This window comes from Stigmatopora argus, chromosome 17, assembly GCF_051989625.1.
Source record: "Stigmatopora argus isolate UIUO_Sarg chromosome 17, RoL_Sarg_1.0, whole genome shotgun sequence".
Lineage (NCBI taxonomy): Eukaryota > Metazoa > Chordata > Actinopteri > Syngnathiformes > Syngnathidae > Stigmatopora > Stigmatopora argus.
In genome coordinates, this window is record NC_135403.1 from 1,280,759 (window position 1) to 1,300,387 (window position 19,629).

General features: G+C 41.8%; 1 protein-coding gene across 4 annotated transcripts in view; it reads right to left on the reverse strand.

Moving 5' to 3' along the window:
• pomt1 (protein-O-mannosyltransferase 1) overlaps positions 1-19,629 on the reverse strand; it is a 123,438-nt gene that overhangs the window by 18,636 nt on the left and 85,173 nt on the right. For 3 of the 4 annotated variants that reach the window (XM_077624466.1, XM_077624464.1, XM_077624467.1), the window contains 2 exons: positions 4,437-4,614; positions 805-2,754 (listed from right to left, as the gene is read on the reverse strand). In XM_077624466.1, the coding sequence (XP_077480592.1) occupies positions 2,526-2,754; positions 4,437-4,614 (407 nt within the window). In that variant the 3' untranslated portion in view covers positions 805-2,525. Of the gene's footprint in view, positions 1-804; positions 2,755-4,436; positions 4,615-4,812; positions 4,962-5,048; positions 5,152-19,629 lie in introns of those variants that run through there. The other variant, XR_013305878.1, reaches the window with a different exon arrangement.

Below are 19,629 nucleotides of genomic sequence, written 5' to 3' on the forward strand. Positions count from 1 at the left end.
TATCCATCCTCCTTTCTTTCTTCCTTCTTTCCTATCGCCATCGAAGCTAATGATGAAAGTCGAGCCTGTCCTGTCATATTTCCGGCATAGTCCGTTTTGAAAATGGCATTAAATCAACACAACAATATACTATTTGCTTGTGGAGCTAAGTTAGCGCGCTGAAAGTGCCCCACACACCATTTTCCCGGCTGTAACAGGCTTGCTAGCTTCGGAGTTGACCGCCCTTTCTTAATGATGTCCATTTTTTTCCTGAAAAAGTCCGTCTAGAATATAGCTTTGTGAGCAAACAGAATATATTTGTTTTTGCTTCTGTCGGCCATAGTGGGTGGAGTTTGCGATCTCGGCTGCCTCGGTACTGCTTTGGCCCGCCTACTAGCCAATCATAGTTTGTGAAAGCAATGACATGTCCCAGCCAGCAAAATGCTAACGCCTATGAAAAATCATTGTGGGGTTGCCAACTCGAAATCTGATTGGTTAAAAGCAACAGTCTAGTTTAATGCAGCAGAGCCCGCAAGAACTGATTGTGCAGGCTTTGAGGCAGATCTGATCTGGCAACAAATAATGGCTGAAATGTGATTGGTTAAATGCTTCAATATGAAAACACACATCTGGAAGCAGTGCAACCAGGGGGAAAAGCAATGAAAGGAAGCTAACAGACCATTTGGAATAATAAGTATGTATTGATGGACAAAATATAATATGATTCAGATATTTGTTAGGCAAGCAGAGAAGGCCTTGAAGGCCCTGACGGCCCGCCACTGATATATATATATATATATATATATATATATATATATATATATATATACACTGTAATTCGTTACACAGTCCTCCCAAAACTACCAACTAAACAGCTAAAAAAAATCATGAGTGTCCCAATTTTGCAGGAAAAGTGTGAAAACACTAAAATAAGAGAAAATGATAATTAAATTATTTAATAAGTCATTAAATGTAAAAACATGCAAAATCTATTTGTGTTGAAACACAGGTGCTAAAGTGTCAGGAAGCTAACGTTAGGCAACGGGGGAAAAAGGACACGAATACACATCTAAGAAATATAAAATTAACAATTCAAAACAAGATTACTTTCAACTTTTTCATTAACGTTTAATGATTTCGTTGGCATTTAATTTATCGCCACTGCTTCTTGCCTGTTTGGATTTGAGTTCTCCCACGGCGGTGCTTGTTGACAGCCGTTTTGAGAAAAATCGATTTAAAGACATTTGTCTTTGACGACTTTTAATGTTTCTAAAATGCACAAGACAAACGTCATCAAAGTGGGCGATCGCACGACTCATGAATACTTTTTCCGGATGTTTTTTCTACGAACTCGGAAAGTTCGTAAAACTTCCTCCCGTGGTTTTTCTGATTTGTGCTGTTGGAATGGTGGCTGCTTCCTCCTCAGCCGCCTTCTCGTTGAATTCCTCGTGTATTGCCGAGCGTTGCATTAACTCCTGCTGTTGAGTTCGTTTTGGTGCCCCTCGACCAACTCGACAATGTCCTCCTTACTGACCACAAGCTCCATCGCCTGCCCCCGTGACACAATTTCGCCCACCGTAGGCTGCGGTTCAGGTTGAGGCTTGACTGTGAGTTTGTCAAAGGCACTCGGCGGCCACACCTTCTCCAAGCAAAACTTCAAGCCCACAACGATGGATGGCGGTGAAAAAAACATTACTCTTGAAACATGAAAAGTTGTTGTCGACTGCGAGTCTGTCGAAGGCACTCGACCACAGCTTTTTCCAAGCATAAGTTTAAGCAGATAATAAACATGGAGGGTTTTTGTGAGGCAGCCAATGAGAGACCAGTAGAGTGTAGCGAGGTTCTACAGTGAGAATCAATGCATCCGCGACAATATTTTAAAATTAAAATAACGCATGAGGAAATGCATTTGCTTTTTGGGTGATTTTGTAACTTTGATATGTTTCGTATCTCGAGGCACTCATTGCATATAAAAAGGTTTCGTAACCTGAAAAATTTGTACCTACAGGCGATCGTAAGTAGAGGTATGACTGTAAATAGAAAGTGAACAAAAATGTACATGTTCCCCAAAATGTAAGAGAGTGACCCTTAAGTCCTCTAAAAACCAAGAGGATGTGATCTAGGAAGGCCCTACAATTCAGATACAGAAATTAAAATACCACCAAATTAACAAGTGACTCAAAAATGTACCAACATTAAAATGAAGTGACCAACGAACAGGAAGGTATGTACACATGCCATCAAATTAAGAGTAAATTACCCAGAGTACAGGTTATGAAAAAAAAGAAATAGGAAGGTAGCTATAAATCCTCCAAATTAACAGGTGACTGAAAAAGATGCAATATTAACAGGAGGTGACCGAAAAAGATGCAAAATTAACAGGTGACCGAAAAAGATGCAAAATTAACAGATGACCGAAAAAGATGCAAAATTAACAGGTGACCGAAATAGATGCAAAATTGACAGGTGACCAAAAATCTAATTCATGTGACCCATAGGAGAGGGAACAAAGCATCTCCACGCAATTTCTGGAGAAACAGCTTTTTCTAGATGTTGGTTAAAAGCGCTGTCCGTCCGCAAGGCGCATGACGTTCCGGAGACTCACTCCATCGGTACAAGATGTCCCAGGAGCGCCTCCATTTGAGCGCTCGCAGTCCATCAGCCGACAGCTCCGGGCTCCCATATGTCAGAGGGCGGAAGGCGCAGTAGGACAGGAAGGCGCATGCCAGCGCTGCCCACGCGCACACCAGCAACATGAGGCGGTGCTGGTCCTTGCTGAAACACACACGTGCCGGCGTCACTGGATTCACAGCGGATGATTTTTTTTCTGGTCACGCGATGGCTTCTCATTCAAAGTCATTGTAATTGACAATGAGGAAGAAGTCACTCAATTTTCTTCTCATTCATGTAACTTCTGCTTTAACTAGCATCCGCTCAACAAACATGACAGAATATTAAGGTCAAACAAAAACAATTGGGATTACAAGATTAAAATATGTATTTCTAGAGATTGGGCTGTCACACGGCAGCCGATGGCAGTAGCTCTGTCCACTCTTATGTTTTTCGTGTTTTACAGCCTTTCTATCCTTTTTAAAATTACATTTTAATATTTCTTAATTTAATTTTCTTAATACTTTTTACTTTACTTTGTACTTTATTCTTTTTACTTTAATGTTTTTACAACTTTCTTTGTTCTGTTAACCTGGCTTCTTTCTGCGACTTCTTTTTTGGAACCATTCAGCCATGCCTACGCTGTAATACACATGGGACTAGCTGTGAACAATACGCAGCAGAAGGAGCAACACCTCAATGCCGCTGGAAATTCGGAGCTGGACAAAAGTGCCGGGAGAAGAAGCGACGCTTCACACCAACCATTCTATCATGGGATAAGATGGAAGAGCTGTCGGCGCTTACCAGGCCGGAACCGGAGTCGAGGGGTTCTACTCTGCTACTGTTGATTTTTCAGCTCCAGACTACTGAGGAACTGTGTGGATAAGCTTGGAAGAGTGACTCTGCATATTTTCAACCTCGGTCACAGTCTGCAGAAGTTCCCCATCTTGTGGAAGATTTCCTGTGTGTGGTTCCAGTTTTATCCAACTCGACAACGTCTTTTTCTTGAGTCTGTATCCGTTTTTGCTACTGCAACCAAGATGGCGCCGCTCAAGTGGCAGCCGGCAGCGGTAGCTCAGTCTGCTCTTTCTCGTTTCCAGAATACGGGATGAATAAAGTTATCCAATCCAATTAAGGCTCTTTATGTAAGATTAGAAATGATGAAACAATAATACATTAAAAATTATCTATTGTTATATCATGAGATTAAAGACATGATAAAAATGTTGACAATATGAAAATATTGTAATATTACTACATTAGTCTTTATTTCATATTTTAAAGACCTCATCACAGATTTTTTATCATTGATCTTGCAAAGAGCATTCAAAAATACACGACCACGACTCACACAGACCCATGTTTTAAAATTGTACAAAAACTAAATCAAGAAATGACTCCGTAAACTTTCTGAAAAAAAAAAACGATGACGTGACAAGTGCCAGCAGGTGTATGCCTCAACGGAAAAGGAGTTATGTAGACGAGTTTTATTGGTTTTTATAATGGAATACAAAAGTGAAAGTGGGTCTCAGAAACATGAGATTGCACTGTACAAAATCAAACCACAGGCTAGAACACCATAACATGGCCCCACGACTCAGAGAAATACCTGGCCACGTAATATGGGGCCTCGTAAAATTACAGTGAGAAAATTATGAGGTAGAAATTATTCCGATTAAGATAGAAAATATAACAACCTCTATCTTATGAGAATAAAGTCAATGTTACGTAAGTATGTAATATGAGATTAAAGTCGTCGACGTATTTTACGTTATGTGAACTTAAAGTTGTTTGGAAGGCGTTGTAGCGCCACGCTATAGCTTTAATGTGAACACAGTTTAACATACCTGAGCACATGTGCGTGCAAGTGCTCCAGCAAGACGGGGCCCAGAAGGTGCAGGAAAACCAGCGCTGGCAGGTAGTGGTACAGGAACAGCCGCTTGTCCGTCAGCACAAAGGGAGCAAAATTAAACAGCCAACCACCCACACACATCACGCCCACACTCACAAAACGCTCCCAAACGTCTTTATGCGTAGATGGCCAAACATAGAAAAGGAAAGAAAAAAAAAGAAATAGTATAATATGACAAGATAAAAGTTGTGATATTACATTGTAATATATCTAATGATATTATAATAGCATAAGATTAAAGTTGTAATATTGTGGAAATAGATCAAATGAATCCATTAGGCATTATAATATAGAGACGTGCATGGACGCACCTCGAACTTGGGTGTGCAAGCCCCCGCGATTCCACAAAACATCATGTTTGCATAGCAACTGTCATGATTTCTCCTTGTGTGTGTGAAGCCGAGAACCCAGGATGCGATTCAGAGAAAAAGGCGGTGACGGTGCTGCTGCACAACTCAGGCTTTTAATGACAAAACTTCAAATATCAAAGTGACAAAATAACCAAGGGAAGACGCAACACCAACAAAGAGGAGAAAACATAACTTACGAGTAACTGGGCAAACACGAGGTAGTCAAGATAACATGGCACACAGGAACGGGAATACGGGAGTACAGGAATAACAATTCCAAAGTGACGTCACGAAACAGTCCTGTTAAATAGACGTCACACGAAGTAATTATAAACACGAAACAGGTGGTTTTGGGAGGAATGGAAAACCAGGAGGGACACGAGGTGGGACATACAAATGACTCAGACAGCACACACACAAGGAGAGCACCCACACAGAAACACACACTACCCGAAAACCCGACAAAACGTGACAGCAACGAGTGGATTCACCTGCCAAGGAAAGTTCTAGAAGCGATGTGTATTCGCCAAAGAGAGAGATACAGAGAGCTGTAGAGAGAGAGAGAGATAAAGAGAGATGTAGAGAGAGATACAGAGAGATGTAGAGAGAGAGATAAAGAGAGATGTAGAGAGAGATACAGAGAGATGTAGAGAGAGATACAGAGAGATGTAGAGAGAGAGAGATACAGAGAGATGTAGAGTGAGATACAGAGATGTAGAGAGAGAGATACAGAGAGATGTAGAGAAAGAGAGAGATACAGAGAGATGTAGAGAGAGAGATACAGAGAGATGTAGAGAGAGAGATACAGAGAGATGTAGAGAAAGAGAAAGATACAGAGAGATGTAGAGAGAGAGATACAGAGAGATGTAGAGAAAGAGAAAGATACAGAGAGATGTAGAGAGAGAGATACAGAGATGCAAAGAGAGAGAGATACAGAGAGATGTAAAGAGAGATACAGAGAGATGTAGAGAGAGATACAGAGAGATGTAGAGAGAGACATACAGAGAGAGACAGATAGATGTAAAGAGAGAGAGACATACAGAGAGATTTAGAGAGAGAGATAAAGAGAGATGTAAAGAGAGAGATACAGAGAGATGTAAAGAGAGAGACATACAGAGAGATTTAGAGAGAGAGATACAGAGAGATGTAAAGAGAGAGAGACATACAGAGAGAGACAGATAGATGTAAAGAGAGAGAGACATACAGAGAGATTTAGAGAGAGAGATAAAGAGAGATGTAAAGAGAGAGAGATACAGAGAGATGTAAAGAGAGAGAGACATACAGAGAGATTTAGAGAGAGAGATACAGAGAGATGTAAAGAGAGAGAGATACAGAGATGTAGAGAGAGAGAGCGATACAGAGAGATGTAAAGAGAGAGAGAGAGACAGAGAGATGTAGAGAGAGAGAGATACAGAGAGATGAAGAGAGAGAGATACAGAGAGATGTAGAGAGAGAGATACAGAGAGATGTAGAGAGAGAGAGATAGAGAAAAGTAGAGATACAGAGAGATGTAGAGAGAGATACAGAGAAAAGTAGAGATACAGAGAGATGTAGAGAGAGATACAAAGAAAAGTAGAGAGAGAGAGAGATACAGAGAGATGTAGAGAGAGAGATACAGAGAAAAATAGAGAGAGATACAGAGAGATGTAGAGAGATACAGAGAGATGTAGAGAGATACAGAGAGATGTAGAGAGAGATACAGAGAGATGTAGAGAGAGATACAGAGATGTAGAGAGATAGATACAGAGATGTAGAGAGAGAGATACAGAGAGATGTAGAGAGAGAGAGATACAGGGAGATGTAGAGAGAGAGATACAGGGAGATGTAGAGAGAGAGATACAGAGAGATTTAGAGAGAGTGAGAGATACAGAGATATTTAGAGAGAGAGAGAGAGATACAGAGAGATGTAGAGAGAGAGATACAGAGAGATGTAGAGAGAGAGATACAGAGAGATGTAGAGAGAGAGAGAGATACAGAGAGATGTAGAGAGAGAGATACAGAGAGATGTAGAGAGAGAGAGAGATAGAGAGATGTAGAGAGAGAGAGATACAGAGAGATGTAGAGAGAGAGAGAGATACAGAGAGATGTAGAGAGAGAGAGAGATACAGAGAGATGTAGAGAGAGAGAGAGATACAGAGAGATGTAGAGAGAGATACAGAGAGATGTAGAGAGAGACAGAGAGATACAAAGATGTAGAGAGAGACAAAGAGATACAAAGATGTAGAGAGAGAGATACAGAGAGATGTAAATAGAGAGAGACAGAGATACAGAGAGATGTAGAGAGAGAGACAGAGAGATACAGAGAGATGTAGAGAGAGATACAGAGAGATGTAGAGAGAGAGAGATACAGAGAGATGTAGAGAGAGAGAGAGATACAGAGAGATGTAGAGAGAGAGAGACAGAGAGACGTAGAGAGAGAGAGAGATACAGAGAGATGTAGAGAGAGAGATATAGAGAGAGAGATACAGAGAGATGAAGAGAGAGCGATACAGAGAGATGTAGAGAGAGAGAGATACAGAGAGATGTAGAGAGAGAGAGATACAGAGAGATGTAGAGAGAGAGATACAGAGAGATGTAGAGAGAGATACAGAGAGATGTAGAGAGAGATGTAGAGAGAGAGAGAGAGATACAGAGAGATGTAGAGAGATGTAGAGAGAGATACAGAGAGATGTAGAGAGAGATGTAGAGAGAGAGATACAGAGAGATGTAGAAAGAGAGATAGAGAGAGATGTAGAGAGATATGTAGAGAGAGGGATACAGAGATGTAGAGAGAGAGATACAGAGAGAAGTAGAGAGAGAGATACAGAGAGATGTAGAGAGAGAGAGATACAGAGAAAAGTAGAGAGAGATAGAGAGATGTAGAGAGAGAGATACAGAGAGATGTAGAGAGATATGTAGAGAGAGGGATACAGAGATGTAGAGAGAGAGATACAGAGAGAAGTAGAGAGAGAGATACAGAGAGATGTAGAGAGAGAGAGATACAGAGAAAAGTAGAGAGAGATAGAGAGATGTAGAGAGAGAGATACAGAGAGATGTAGAGAGATACAGAGAGATGTAGAGAGAGAGAGATACAGAGAGATGTAGAGAGAGAGATACAGAGAAAAGTAGAGAGAGATACAGAGAGATGTAGAGAGAGAGATACAGAGAGATGTAGAGAGATACAGAGAGATGTAGAGAGAGAGAGATACAGAGAGATGTAGAGAGAGAGATACAGAGAAAAGTAGAGAGAGATACAGAGAGATGTAGAGAGATACAGAGAGATGTAGAGAGATACAGAGAGATGTAGAGAGAGATACAGAGAGATGTAGAGAGATACAGAGATGTAGAGAGATAGATACAGAGATGTAGAGAGATACAGAGAGATGTAGTGAGATACAGAGAGATGTAGAGAGAGAGATACAGAGAGATGTAGAGAGAGAGAGATACAGAGAAAAGTAGAGAGAGATACAGAGAGATGTAGAGAGATACAGAGAGATGTAGAGATACAGAGAGATGTAGAGAGAGAGATACAGAGATATGTAGAGATATATACAGAGAGATGTAGAGAGAGATACAGAGAGATGTAGAGAGAGATGTAGAGAGAGAGATACAGAGAGATGTAGAAAGAGATAAGAGAGAGATGTAGAGAGATATGTAGAGAGAGGGATACAGAGATGTAGAGAGAGAGATACAGAGAGATGTAGAGAGAGAGATACAGAGAGATGTAGAGAGAGAGAGATACAGAGAAAAGTAGAGAGATACAGAGAGATGTAGAGAGATACAGAGAGATGTAGAGAGAGAGATACAGAGAAAAGTAGAGAGAGATAGAGAGATGTAGAGAGAGAGATACAGAGAGATGTAGAGAGAGAGAGATACAGAGAGATGTAGAGTGAGATACAGAGATGTAGAGAGAGAGATACAGAGAGATGTAGAGAGAGAGAGATACAGAGAAAAGTAGAGAGATACAGAGAGATGTAGAGAGATACAGAGAGATGTAGAGAGAGATACAGAGAGATGTAGAGAGAGATACAGAGATGTAGAGAGATAGATACAGAGATGTAGAGAGAGAGATACAGAGAGATGTAGAGAGAGAGAGATACAGAGATGTAGAGAGAGATACAGAGAGATGTAGAGAGAGAGAGATACAGAGATATGTAGAGATAGAGATACAGAGAGATGTAGAAAGAGAGATACAGAGAGATGTAGAGAGATATGTAGAGAGAGGGATACAGAGAGATGTCGAGAGAGAGAGATACAGAGAGATGTAGAGAGAGATACAGAGAGATGTAGAGAGAGAGAGAGATACAGAGAAGTGTAGAGAGATATGTAGAGAGAGGGATACAGAGAGATGTCGAGAGAGAGATACAGAGAGATGTAGAGAGAGATACAGAGAGATGTAGAGAGAGAGAGAGATACAGAGAGATGTAGAGAGAGAGATACAGAGAGATGTAGAGAGAGCGAGATACAGAGAGTTGTAGAGAGAGAGATACAGAGAGATGTAGAGAGAGATACAGAGAGATGAAGAGAGAGATACAGAGAGATGTAGAGAGAGAGAGAGAGATGTAGAGAGAGATACAGAGAGATGAAGAGAGAGAGATACAGAGAGATGTAGAGAGAGATACAGAGAGATGTAGAGAGAGAGATACAGAGAGATGTAGAGAGAGATACAGAGAGATGTAGAGAGAGATGTAGAGAGAGAGATACAGAGAGATGTAGAAAGAGATAGAGAGAGATGTAGAGAGATATGTAGAGAGGGATACAGAGATGTAGAGAGAGAGATACAGAGAGATGTAGAGAGAGAGATACAGAGAGATGTAGAGAGAGAGAGAGATACAGAGAAAAGTAGAGAGATACAGAGAGATGTAGAGAGAGAGATACAGAGAAAAGTAGAGAGAGATAGAGAGAGATGTAGAGAGATACAGAGAGATGTAGAGAGATACAGAGAGATGTAGAGAGAGAGATACAGAGAGATGTAGAGAGAGAGAGAGATACAGAGAAAAGTAGAGAGATACAGAGAGATGTAGAGAGATACAGAGAGATGTAGAGAGATACAGAGAGATGTAAAGAGAGATACAGAGAGATGTAGAGAGAGATACAGAGATGTAGAGAGATAGATACAGAGATGTAGAGAGAGAGATACAGAGAGATGTAGAGAGAGAGAGATACAGAGAGATGTAGAGAGAGAGAGATACAGAGATGTAGAGAGAGAGATACAGAGAGATGTAGAGAGAGAGAGATACAGAGAGATGAAGAGAGAGAGATACAGAGAGATGTAGAGAGAGCGAGATACAGAGAGTTGTAGAGAGAGAGATACAGAGAGATGTAGAGAGAGATAAAGAGATGAAGAGAGAGAGATACAGAGAGATGTAGAGAGAGATACAGAGAGATGTAGAGAGAGAGATACAGAGAGATGTAGAGAGAGATACAGAGAGATGTAGAGAGAGATGTAGAGAGAGAGATACAGAGAGATGTAGAAAGAGATAGAGAGAGATGTAGAGAGATATGTAGAGAGAGGGATACAGAGATGTAGAGAGAGAGATACAGAGAGATGTAGAGAGAGAGATACAGAGAGATGTAGAGAGAGAGAGATACAGAGAAAAGTAGAGAGATACAGAGAGATGTAGAGAGAGATACAGAGAAAAGTAGAGAGAGATAGAGATGTAGAGAGAGATACAGAGAGATGTAGAGAGATACAGAGAGATGTAGAGAGAGAGATACAGAGAGATGTAGAGAGAGATACAGAGAGATGTAGAGAGATACAGAGAGATGTAGAGAGAGAGATACAGAGAGATGTAGAGAGAGAGAGATACAGAGAAAAGTAGAGATACAGAGAAAAGTAGAGAGATACAGAGAGATGTAGAGAGATACAGAGAGATGTAGAGAGATACAGAGAGATGTAGAGAGAGAGAGATACAGAGAAAAGTAGAGAGATACAGAGAAAAGTAGAGAGATACAGAGAGATGTAGAGAGATACAGAGAGATGTAGAGAGATACAGAGAGATGTAGAGAGATACAGAGAGATGTAGAGAGATACAGAGAGATGTAGAGAGAGAGAGATACAGAGAAAAGTAGAGAGATACAGAGAAAAGTAGAGAGATACAGAGAGATGTAGAGAGATACAGAGAGATGTAGAGAGATACAGAGAGATGTAGAGAGATACAGAGAGATGTAGAGAGAGATACAGAGATGTAGAGAGATAGATACAGAGATGTAGAGAGAGAGATACAGAGAGATGTAGAGAGAGAGATACAGAGATGTAGAGAGAGAGATACAGAGAGATGTAGAGAGAGAGAGATACAGAGATATGTCGAGAGAGAGATACAGAGAGATGTAGAAAGAGAGATACAGAGAGATGTAGAGAGATACAGAGAGATGTAGAAAGAGAGATACAGAGAGATGTAGAGAGATATGTAGAGAGAGGGATACAGAGAGATGTCGAGAGAGAGATACAGAGAGATGTAGAGAGAGATACAGAGAGATGTAGAGAGAGAGAGAGATACAGAGAGATGTAGAGAGAGAGAGATGTAGAGAGAGAGATACAGAGAGATGTAGAGAGAGCGAGATACACAGAGTTGTAGAGAGAGAGATACAGAGAGATGTAGAGAGAGATACAGAGAGATGAAGAGAGAGAGATACAGAGAGATGTAGAGAGAGATACAGAGAGATGTAGAGAGAGATACAGAGAGATGAAGAGAGAGAGATACAGAGAGATGTAGAGAGAGAGAGATGTAGAGAGAGAGATACAGAGAGATGTAGAGAGAGAGATACAGAGAGATGTAGAGAGAGAGAGATACAGAGATATGTCGAGAGAGAGATACAGAGAGATGTAGAAAGAGAGATACAGAGAGATGTAGAGAGATATGTAGAGAGAGGGATACAGAGAGATGTCGAGAGAGAGATACAGAGAGATGTAGAGAGAGATACAGAGAGATGTAGAGAGATATGTAGAGAGAGGGATACAGAGAGATGTCGAGAGAGAGATACAGAGAGATGTAGAGAGAGATACAGAGAGATGTAGAGAGAGAGAGATACAGAGAGATGTAGAGAGAGAGAGAGATGGAGAGAGAGAGATACAGAGAGATGTAGAGAGAGAGAGATGGAGAGAGAGAGATACAGAGAGATGTAGAGAGAGCGAGATACAGAGAGTTGTAGAGAGAGAGATACAGAGAGATGTAGAGAGAGATACAGAGAGATGAAGAGAGAGAGATACAGAGAGATGTAGAGAGAGAGAGAGATGTAGAGAGAGATACAGAGAGATGTAGAGAGAGATACAGAGAGATGAAGAGAGAGAGATACAGAGAGATGTAGAGAGAGAGAGAGATGTAGAGAGAGAGATACAGAGAGATGTAGAGAGAGAGAGATACAGAGAGTTGTAGAGAGAGAGATACAGAGAGATGTAGAGAGATACAGAGAGATGTAGAGAGAGAGATACAGAGAGATGTAGAGAGAGATACAGAGAGATGTAGAGAGAGAGAGATACAGAGAGATGTAGAGAGAGATACAGAGAGATGTAGAGAGAGAGATACAGAGAGATAGAGAGAGAGAGATTATTAATGTGTAGATTTGTTTCTGGATATTAATTGATGTGAATGTAACTGTTGCAGAGAACGGGAAAGCTGTTTTCCTGAGGAGAAAGCTGCCTGGTTTGCTTTTTGTATTTTTCCTATTTTTAGTATGATTAGTTAATTTGTGTAATTGCAGGAAGGGAAAACCAATATAGTTCTTGATCTTAACAAGGAAGCAGTGATCAAAATAGAATACCAGATAGCATATTTAATTTTGACTGATAATGCATTTACATTTTCACAAACTATAGTGATGGAATAAGTAAGATTGTTGTGATTTTTGTTCATTGGGGTTTAAGCCCAACCTAATAGCTGTCTGCAGATGTTAAACGCGTGTTAAAGACAGCGACAGAGTGTGTGCGGCAGCTAAAGAAGCACCGCGGACACTTGCTGCACAGTATGCACAGCAACAAGGGCTGAGCCGATCTCAAGAACAGTCTGCAGACGACCTGTACACAGCTTAAGGCCTACTGTGCCTACCAAAAATTTTATTCCAAAATTGAGCAATCCCCTATGTCTCAACAGGGGGATGATATGATGACCAGGTCTAAATACCTACTTTAATTTTTTTTGTTTGAACTGTTTAATTTGTTACAGATATAATGTGCAAGGTAACCTCAGGTCCAAACAAGGCCAACGTCCAAAAGAGCGTGGGACTGGTAGAGCAAACAAATGGTACGATAAAACCAAGACTAGGGAAGGCCATGGGGGAGATAAAGAAGCCATGGCCAGAACGCCTAACACTGGTAAGATAGTGCCAACTAGCTAAGGATTAACACCTTTTGAGATAGTTCATGGAAGACCATTCCAACTTCCTCTATGGGAAGGTGAACCATGACAAGAGACTAAGGGCGAGGCAGATCTACTTACAGAGTGGATGGTAAAATGTTTGGAAAACTTATCCAAAGAACATGTAAGCTGCCTGATCCCATTTTGTCTACTTTGCAGGAGGTGGTGAAGCCAGGTGACTGGATCCTGATCCATGTCATAAAAAGGTAGTCCTGGTTCTCTCCATGATGGGAAGACCCATTCGTGGCCCAACTCACCAACCTCCACAGCAGCAAAGATCGCTGAAAAGTCAAAGTCGATTCACCAACCTCAGGTCAAGGTAGTTCGAGACACAGGTGACTCTTGAGTAGACTAAGTCGGACGGTGTCAAAACCTTTGTCCATAAAAAACTCGTCTGACGTCTACTCACCTGCCACAAACACTCCTCACTTAACCTTGAGCTCCCATAGACTTTGCACCTCTACACAGAAGCCGCAGTGAAAGCTGTTGCCACCCACATCACAGTGACTGGACTGTCAGTGACAGCCTGGGCGTGTCTGAATGATGTGTGGTATACTTTCATGGTGTTCCAGAAGAAACGGATTGTTGTGAATGAAAGTTATGTGTGTAGTCGTATACCCATTTCTTGTATCCTGACATCCTGAATTCACTGGGTCTAGGCGTCACAGTTAAATCTGCTGTGGTGCAGATGAGATGCATTCCTTTTAAGGCAGGGGTCTCAAACTCACGGCCCGCGGGCCAACTGCGGCCCTCGGGACGATAATTTGCGGCCCTCGTCTTAATATGAAAGATTAATGTTCGTGCGGCCTGCAAGATTGATATGAATGACACTTGTTGTGTTCGGAGCTGAATGAACCAATCACGGTGAGGTATACGGCTCTGGAGGGCGGGACATCGGCCGGGCTGTCCAGTGCCTCGCTCACTCACTCATTCATTCCTCCTATCAGCTGGGCGGAGGAGAAGCCGTGAAGCCGATCACTCCGCTCGGCGCGCACACTCCTCCGCTGCTCTCAGCATAGAACTGAATGAGGCGCTATGATCCGTGATCCAGCCTGTGTCAGTGTCTGTAGCCATCTCCGCGAGTGAAACGGAGAGCGAAAGTGCACATGCGCCACAGACCCGCGCGACTGAAAGTGAAAGATCAACCCGAGACTCATTCCAAGTGGAAAAACATATTACAGAGCCCCAGAGATGTCTCTTTCAAAGCGTGCCGTGAAGAGAAAGGTCGGTGATGAGCACAGATAGTTTCAAGAAAAGTGGGGAGTGCAATATTTCTTTATTGAACACAGGGGCACCCCGACGTGTCTCATTTGCACTGGAAAAGTTGCGGTGCACAAGGAATACAATTTGAAACGTCATTATACTACGAGTGTGAAATAATCTTGAAAAGTAATCAAATAATGTTTCACATCTATGACATCACCTTCAATCCGTGTCATGCCCATGTCATAGAGACCATCCACATCACAGCCATCGGTTTCAAACCATGCATCTTTGTAAGAGGGTATGTCCTTTGTTTATATGTCTATATGTAGCCTTTAACATCATCAGTATCACCACCATCATCGGTGTCACTGTCCTGATGCATCTTTGTTTTAGGGAATTTGTATGTCCCTTGTCATAGAGAATTTGTATGTCATGAAATCTTGCCCTAAGTAAAATATTTTCTATAGAAGTAGAGTCATAGGACCCACCACCACCGTACTCTCCTTCTGCAGAAGCTTCAAAATCTCACTCATCTGTCTCGGTGTGCTTTATTTGTGTTCGACCTTGTGAATGTTCATAGTGGACCGGACAACGAGACATGCTGAGGAGTACGAAAAATACCAGGGAGATGAGAGAGCCAACCAGGTTGCCAGTCTTAAAACATGTCTTCTGAGGCAACAGGATTTCTTGAAGAAGGCTACCAATGACAGTAATGCAGCAGTCGAAGCTAGCTACGCCGTTTCTGAGTTGATTGCTAAAGCAGGAAAGCCATTCACAGAAGGTGAATTTATCCAAAAGTGCATATTACAGGCTGCACATATTGTCTGTCCAGGAAAGAAAAGTCAGTTCAACCACATCAGCCTTTCTGCCAACACCGTGGCAGAGCGCATTTCTCACCTGTCAAGTGACATGATCAACTGTGTGAGAAAGCACAATGTTTCAGTGTATATTCAGTGGCTCTTCATGAGACCACAGACATCACAGACACTGCCCAGCTCGCAATATATGTCCGTGGTGTTGATGACAATTTTGAAGTAATGGAGGAGTTGCTCACAGTAATTCCAATGCATGGCCAGACCACCGCTAAGAAAATATTTCACCAGCTGTGTGATGCCATTAAGAATGCCGGTTTGCCATGGAAGAGCTTTGTTGGAATAACAACCGATGGAGCCCCATCAATGACAGGGAGGAAGAATGGACTGGTAGCACTTGTTCAAAAAAAAACTGGAAGAGGAGGGTGTGGAGGAGGCCATAGCTCTGCACTGCATTATCCATCAGCAGGCCCTTTGCAGCAGATGCCTGAAGTTTGACAATGTGATGTCTGTCGTAGTGAAATGCATCAACCAAATCAGATCCAGGGGCTTAAAGCACAGAACGTTCCGTTCTTTTTTTAGAGGAAATTGAGTCAGAATATGGGGATGTGCCCTTCTTCACTGAGGTACGTTGGCTCAGCAGGGGAAACGTGTTGAAGAGATTTTTTGAGTTGAGAGCAGAAGTAAAAGACTTCATGGAGATAGACGGGGTTGCGGTTCCTGTGCTAAGTGATCCCAAATGGCTCATGGACTTGGCTTTTCTTGTTGATATCACACATGAGCTTAATGTACTGAACAAGAAGCTACAAGGCCAGGGGCAACTTGTCAGTGCTGCCTATGACAACGTGAGAGCATTCTGCACTAAACTTGTGTTATGGAAAGCCCAGCTCTCTCAGACAAACCTTTGCCATTTCCCAGCATGCAAGGCTCTCATGGATGCAGGCACACCATTCAGTTGTGAGAAGTATGTTGAGGCCATTTCGAAGCTACAGGAGGAATTTGATCACAGATTTGCAGACTTCAAGCCACACAAAGCCACATTTCACATTTTTGCGGACCCCTCCTCCTTTGATGTGCAAGATGCCCCTCCTGAGCTTCAAATGGAGCTCATTGACTTGCAGTGCAACTCTGCACTCAAAGTCAAGTTCAGGGAGGTGAGTGGAGAAGCAGACAAGCTTGGGCAATTTTTGAGAGAGTTGACCCCCAGCTTCCCTGAACTTTCCCGAATGTTCAAGCGGACCATGTGCCTTTTTGGGAGCACATACTTGTGTGAGAAGCTCTTCTCCACCTTGAACTTCAATAAGTCCAAGTACAGGTCCAGACTTACTGATGAGCATCTTCAAGCTCTACTGAGGGTCTTCACTGCTTCCTCCCTCAAGCCAAATGTGACTCAGCTATGTGAGAAGCGCTGCCGGGTCTCTAGCAGCAAGGAGTAGGCAAGAGAAGCCGTGTTCAGAATATTTCATGTTCAATGTACCATTCAAGTTCAGAAAGTTAAAGGTTAAAGAGCTGTTAATACAGACATTTGAAACGGAATAAAAATAATTCATTTTCTCTACTTAGCCAGCCAGTGTATATCTACTGTATGCTCATTATTATTATTTTATTTTTGTATTACTGATTGATTTATTTTTTATTCATCTTTAAGATAATTTATTTAATTTATTATTTTTTGTTAAAAAATAAAGATATTTGATAACGTTGGAATATTTTATCAGCGCTTTTCTTGTGGAAATCCTGATGCGGCCCAGTCTCACCCAGACTCGGCCTCTAGCGGCCCCCAGGTAAATTGAGTTTGAGACCCCTGTTTTAAGGGGAGTGAGCATAACAGTAAGAGATGAGATCAAAATCAGTGCAATTCAAACCACGTGATTCAATCTGGGGTAGTGATGTTCCTGGTGACCATAAATTGTGGTCCACCCCCCAGAAAATCATACAGTTGCTACTTTCCCAACTTGGGGTGGATAAAGTTATGCTTCGTGTAAAGACATTGAACTGTTACACGAGTGTTCATTAACCAAACTGTCAAAGCCCGTAGGGATGTTGCGGGACCGGACAGCCAAGGATGGAGGTGTGTGCCATGATGGGAGGACACTGCTGCACCTTCATCCCAGACAAAACCAGTCAATTCTGATTAAATTTGCAACTCCCTCTCTTGCGATTTTGTTACTGTTCTGTATTTTTTCTGTGTGTAATCCCCTGTATGAAAGTTATGATTCGAAACACTATCCAGCACACGCTGGTATCTTACAGTGACATACAGTATCACCGCATGGCAAACCATACTGGAGATTCTCGCAATCTTTCGAAGTATGACGAGTCTCAGTTTGTCAAGTCGTCCGGGTAATTGTACTTGTCTTGACTTAAAAAAATGTGTTCGCTCATTAAGAGGGACGTAGAGGATTTTTTCTCGAATGACGCTAAATACCTCAAGTTTTTCGCCTCTGCCTTGACAAGTGATTTTATTATTTTCCATACCCTTTGATGAGTAACTGCTGATGATATTTGTATTCTAGAACCTGGAGGGGAGGGATACAAATTGATGTGTCTAATGAAAATTATTTTAAAGTAACTACAGGGGGAAATGTGGAGTATGGAATGTATTCTTATGCTTTTTATTAGTCAATTGGTTTATTTAGTGTAGTCACTAGAATAGAATTTTGCATAGCCTGGTGGAAATTTCCATCATGACGCCTATGAGTTAGGGGCGCGTCATCTACCATGACACGCCCATTTCTTGCGATTTTGTTACTGTTCTGTATTTTTTCTGTGTGTAATCCCCTGTATGAAAGTTATGATTCGAAACACTATCCAGCACACGCTGGTATCTTACAGTGACATACAGTATCACCGCATGGCAAACCATACTGGAGATTCTCGCACTCTTTCGAAGTATGACGAGTCTCAGTTTGTCAAGTCGTCCGGGTAATTGTACTTGTCTTGACTTAAAAAAATGTGTTCGCTCATTAAGAGGGACGTAGAGGATTTTTTCTCGAATGACGCTAAATACCTCAAGTTTTTCGCCTCTGCCTTGACAAGTGATTTTATTATTTTCCATACCCTTCGATGAGTAACTGCTGATGATATTTGTATTCTAGAACCTGGAGGGGAGGGATACAAATTGATGTGTCTAATGAAAATTATTTTAAAGTAACTACAGGGGGAAATGTGGAGTATGGAATGTATTCTTATGCTTTTTATTAGTCAATTGGTTTATTTAGTGTAGTCACTAGAATAGAATTTTGCATAGCCTGGTGGAAATTTCCATCATGACGCCTATGAGTTAGGGGCGCGTCATCTACCATGACACGCCCATTTCTTTGTTCACATTTTCCCGCCTAAAGTTTGTATCTATGTCACATTACCTTTGTCAATAAAACTGGTGGATCTGTTGGGGGCAGGCGGGGATTCAAACTGGTCAGGCTGGAGGATAGACGCATCTCCTGGCGCTGGCTACTCTGACTCCCTCCTTCATCTGAAGCTAGATAAAACTCATCATGGCTGACTCTGTGTGCTTCCTCTAATTCGAAGTTATTGAATGTTTATGGATTAGATCCCACAGCCGTTCCCCCGAGTTGCTTGTCTCGTGGGAAAATCTCAAGTGCTTTTTTGGTCCAGAAGCTAATGTAAAAGTGTTTCATGGTTAGATGAAGCCATCGACTGTAATTTAATTGTCTCGTCTGTTTGAACGTTATTTCAGGTGTAGCGCGTCGGTGAAAGTGTAGTTGTGACCTCCAAAAAACGCGTCAGGAGGAAACATCCCGGTTTGCGCCTAAAATAATTTGTGGGTTCGAGTGAACCCACCTATGAGTATTCAAGCCAGTTTGTGTTCGAGAAATCAGTCATGCAGTCGCTATGAGATCGGACTAAATAATCCTGTGTATTAATGTATACTGCAACTCAGAAAGTTTAAGCTGCAGTGTGCGTAAGTGCTGTGCACGCGTGTGGGGAGAGTGCAAGTGTGTGTGTGTGTGTGTCCCTCTCTGTCTGTCTCTCTCTGTCTTCTTTGCCAGTCGACAGTCAGAGAAGAATTAAGGCGTTAAACAGAACGAAACGCGCCAAAAAATATATGATATACTGATATACTTAGGACTGTGTGGTAAATAAAGTTTGAAAAACGTATTGTTAGAACTCCTTGTGGAAAAAATTTTATTTGAGAGGACACTTGTGGAACGGTAAACACAAAATTGAGTGAGTTTGCACTCAGAATTATAGTAGAATTTGAGCAAAAGCGTTTGTTGGTCGATATTCTGTTGCGGATTGGCTAGGGAGTGCCGTGTGCGGTCGATTGGTCGCCGGTCTTTTGGTCGCGGTCTTTTGGTCACCCGGAAGTTTGGTCGCCGGTCTTTCAGTCACGGTTTGGTCGCCCAAATGATCGGCTGCTGCCATCTACTGTCAATTTATTAAAAAGAAACAAAGCAAATTCC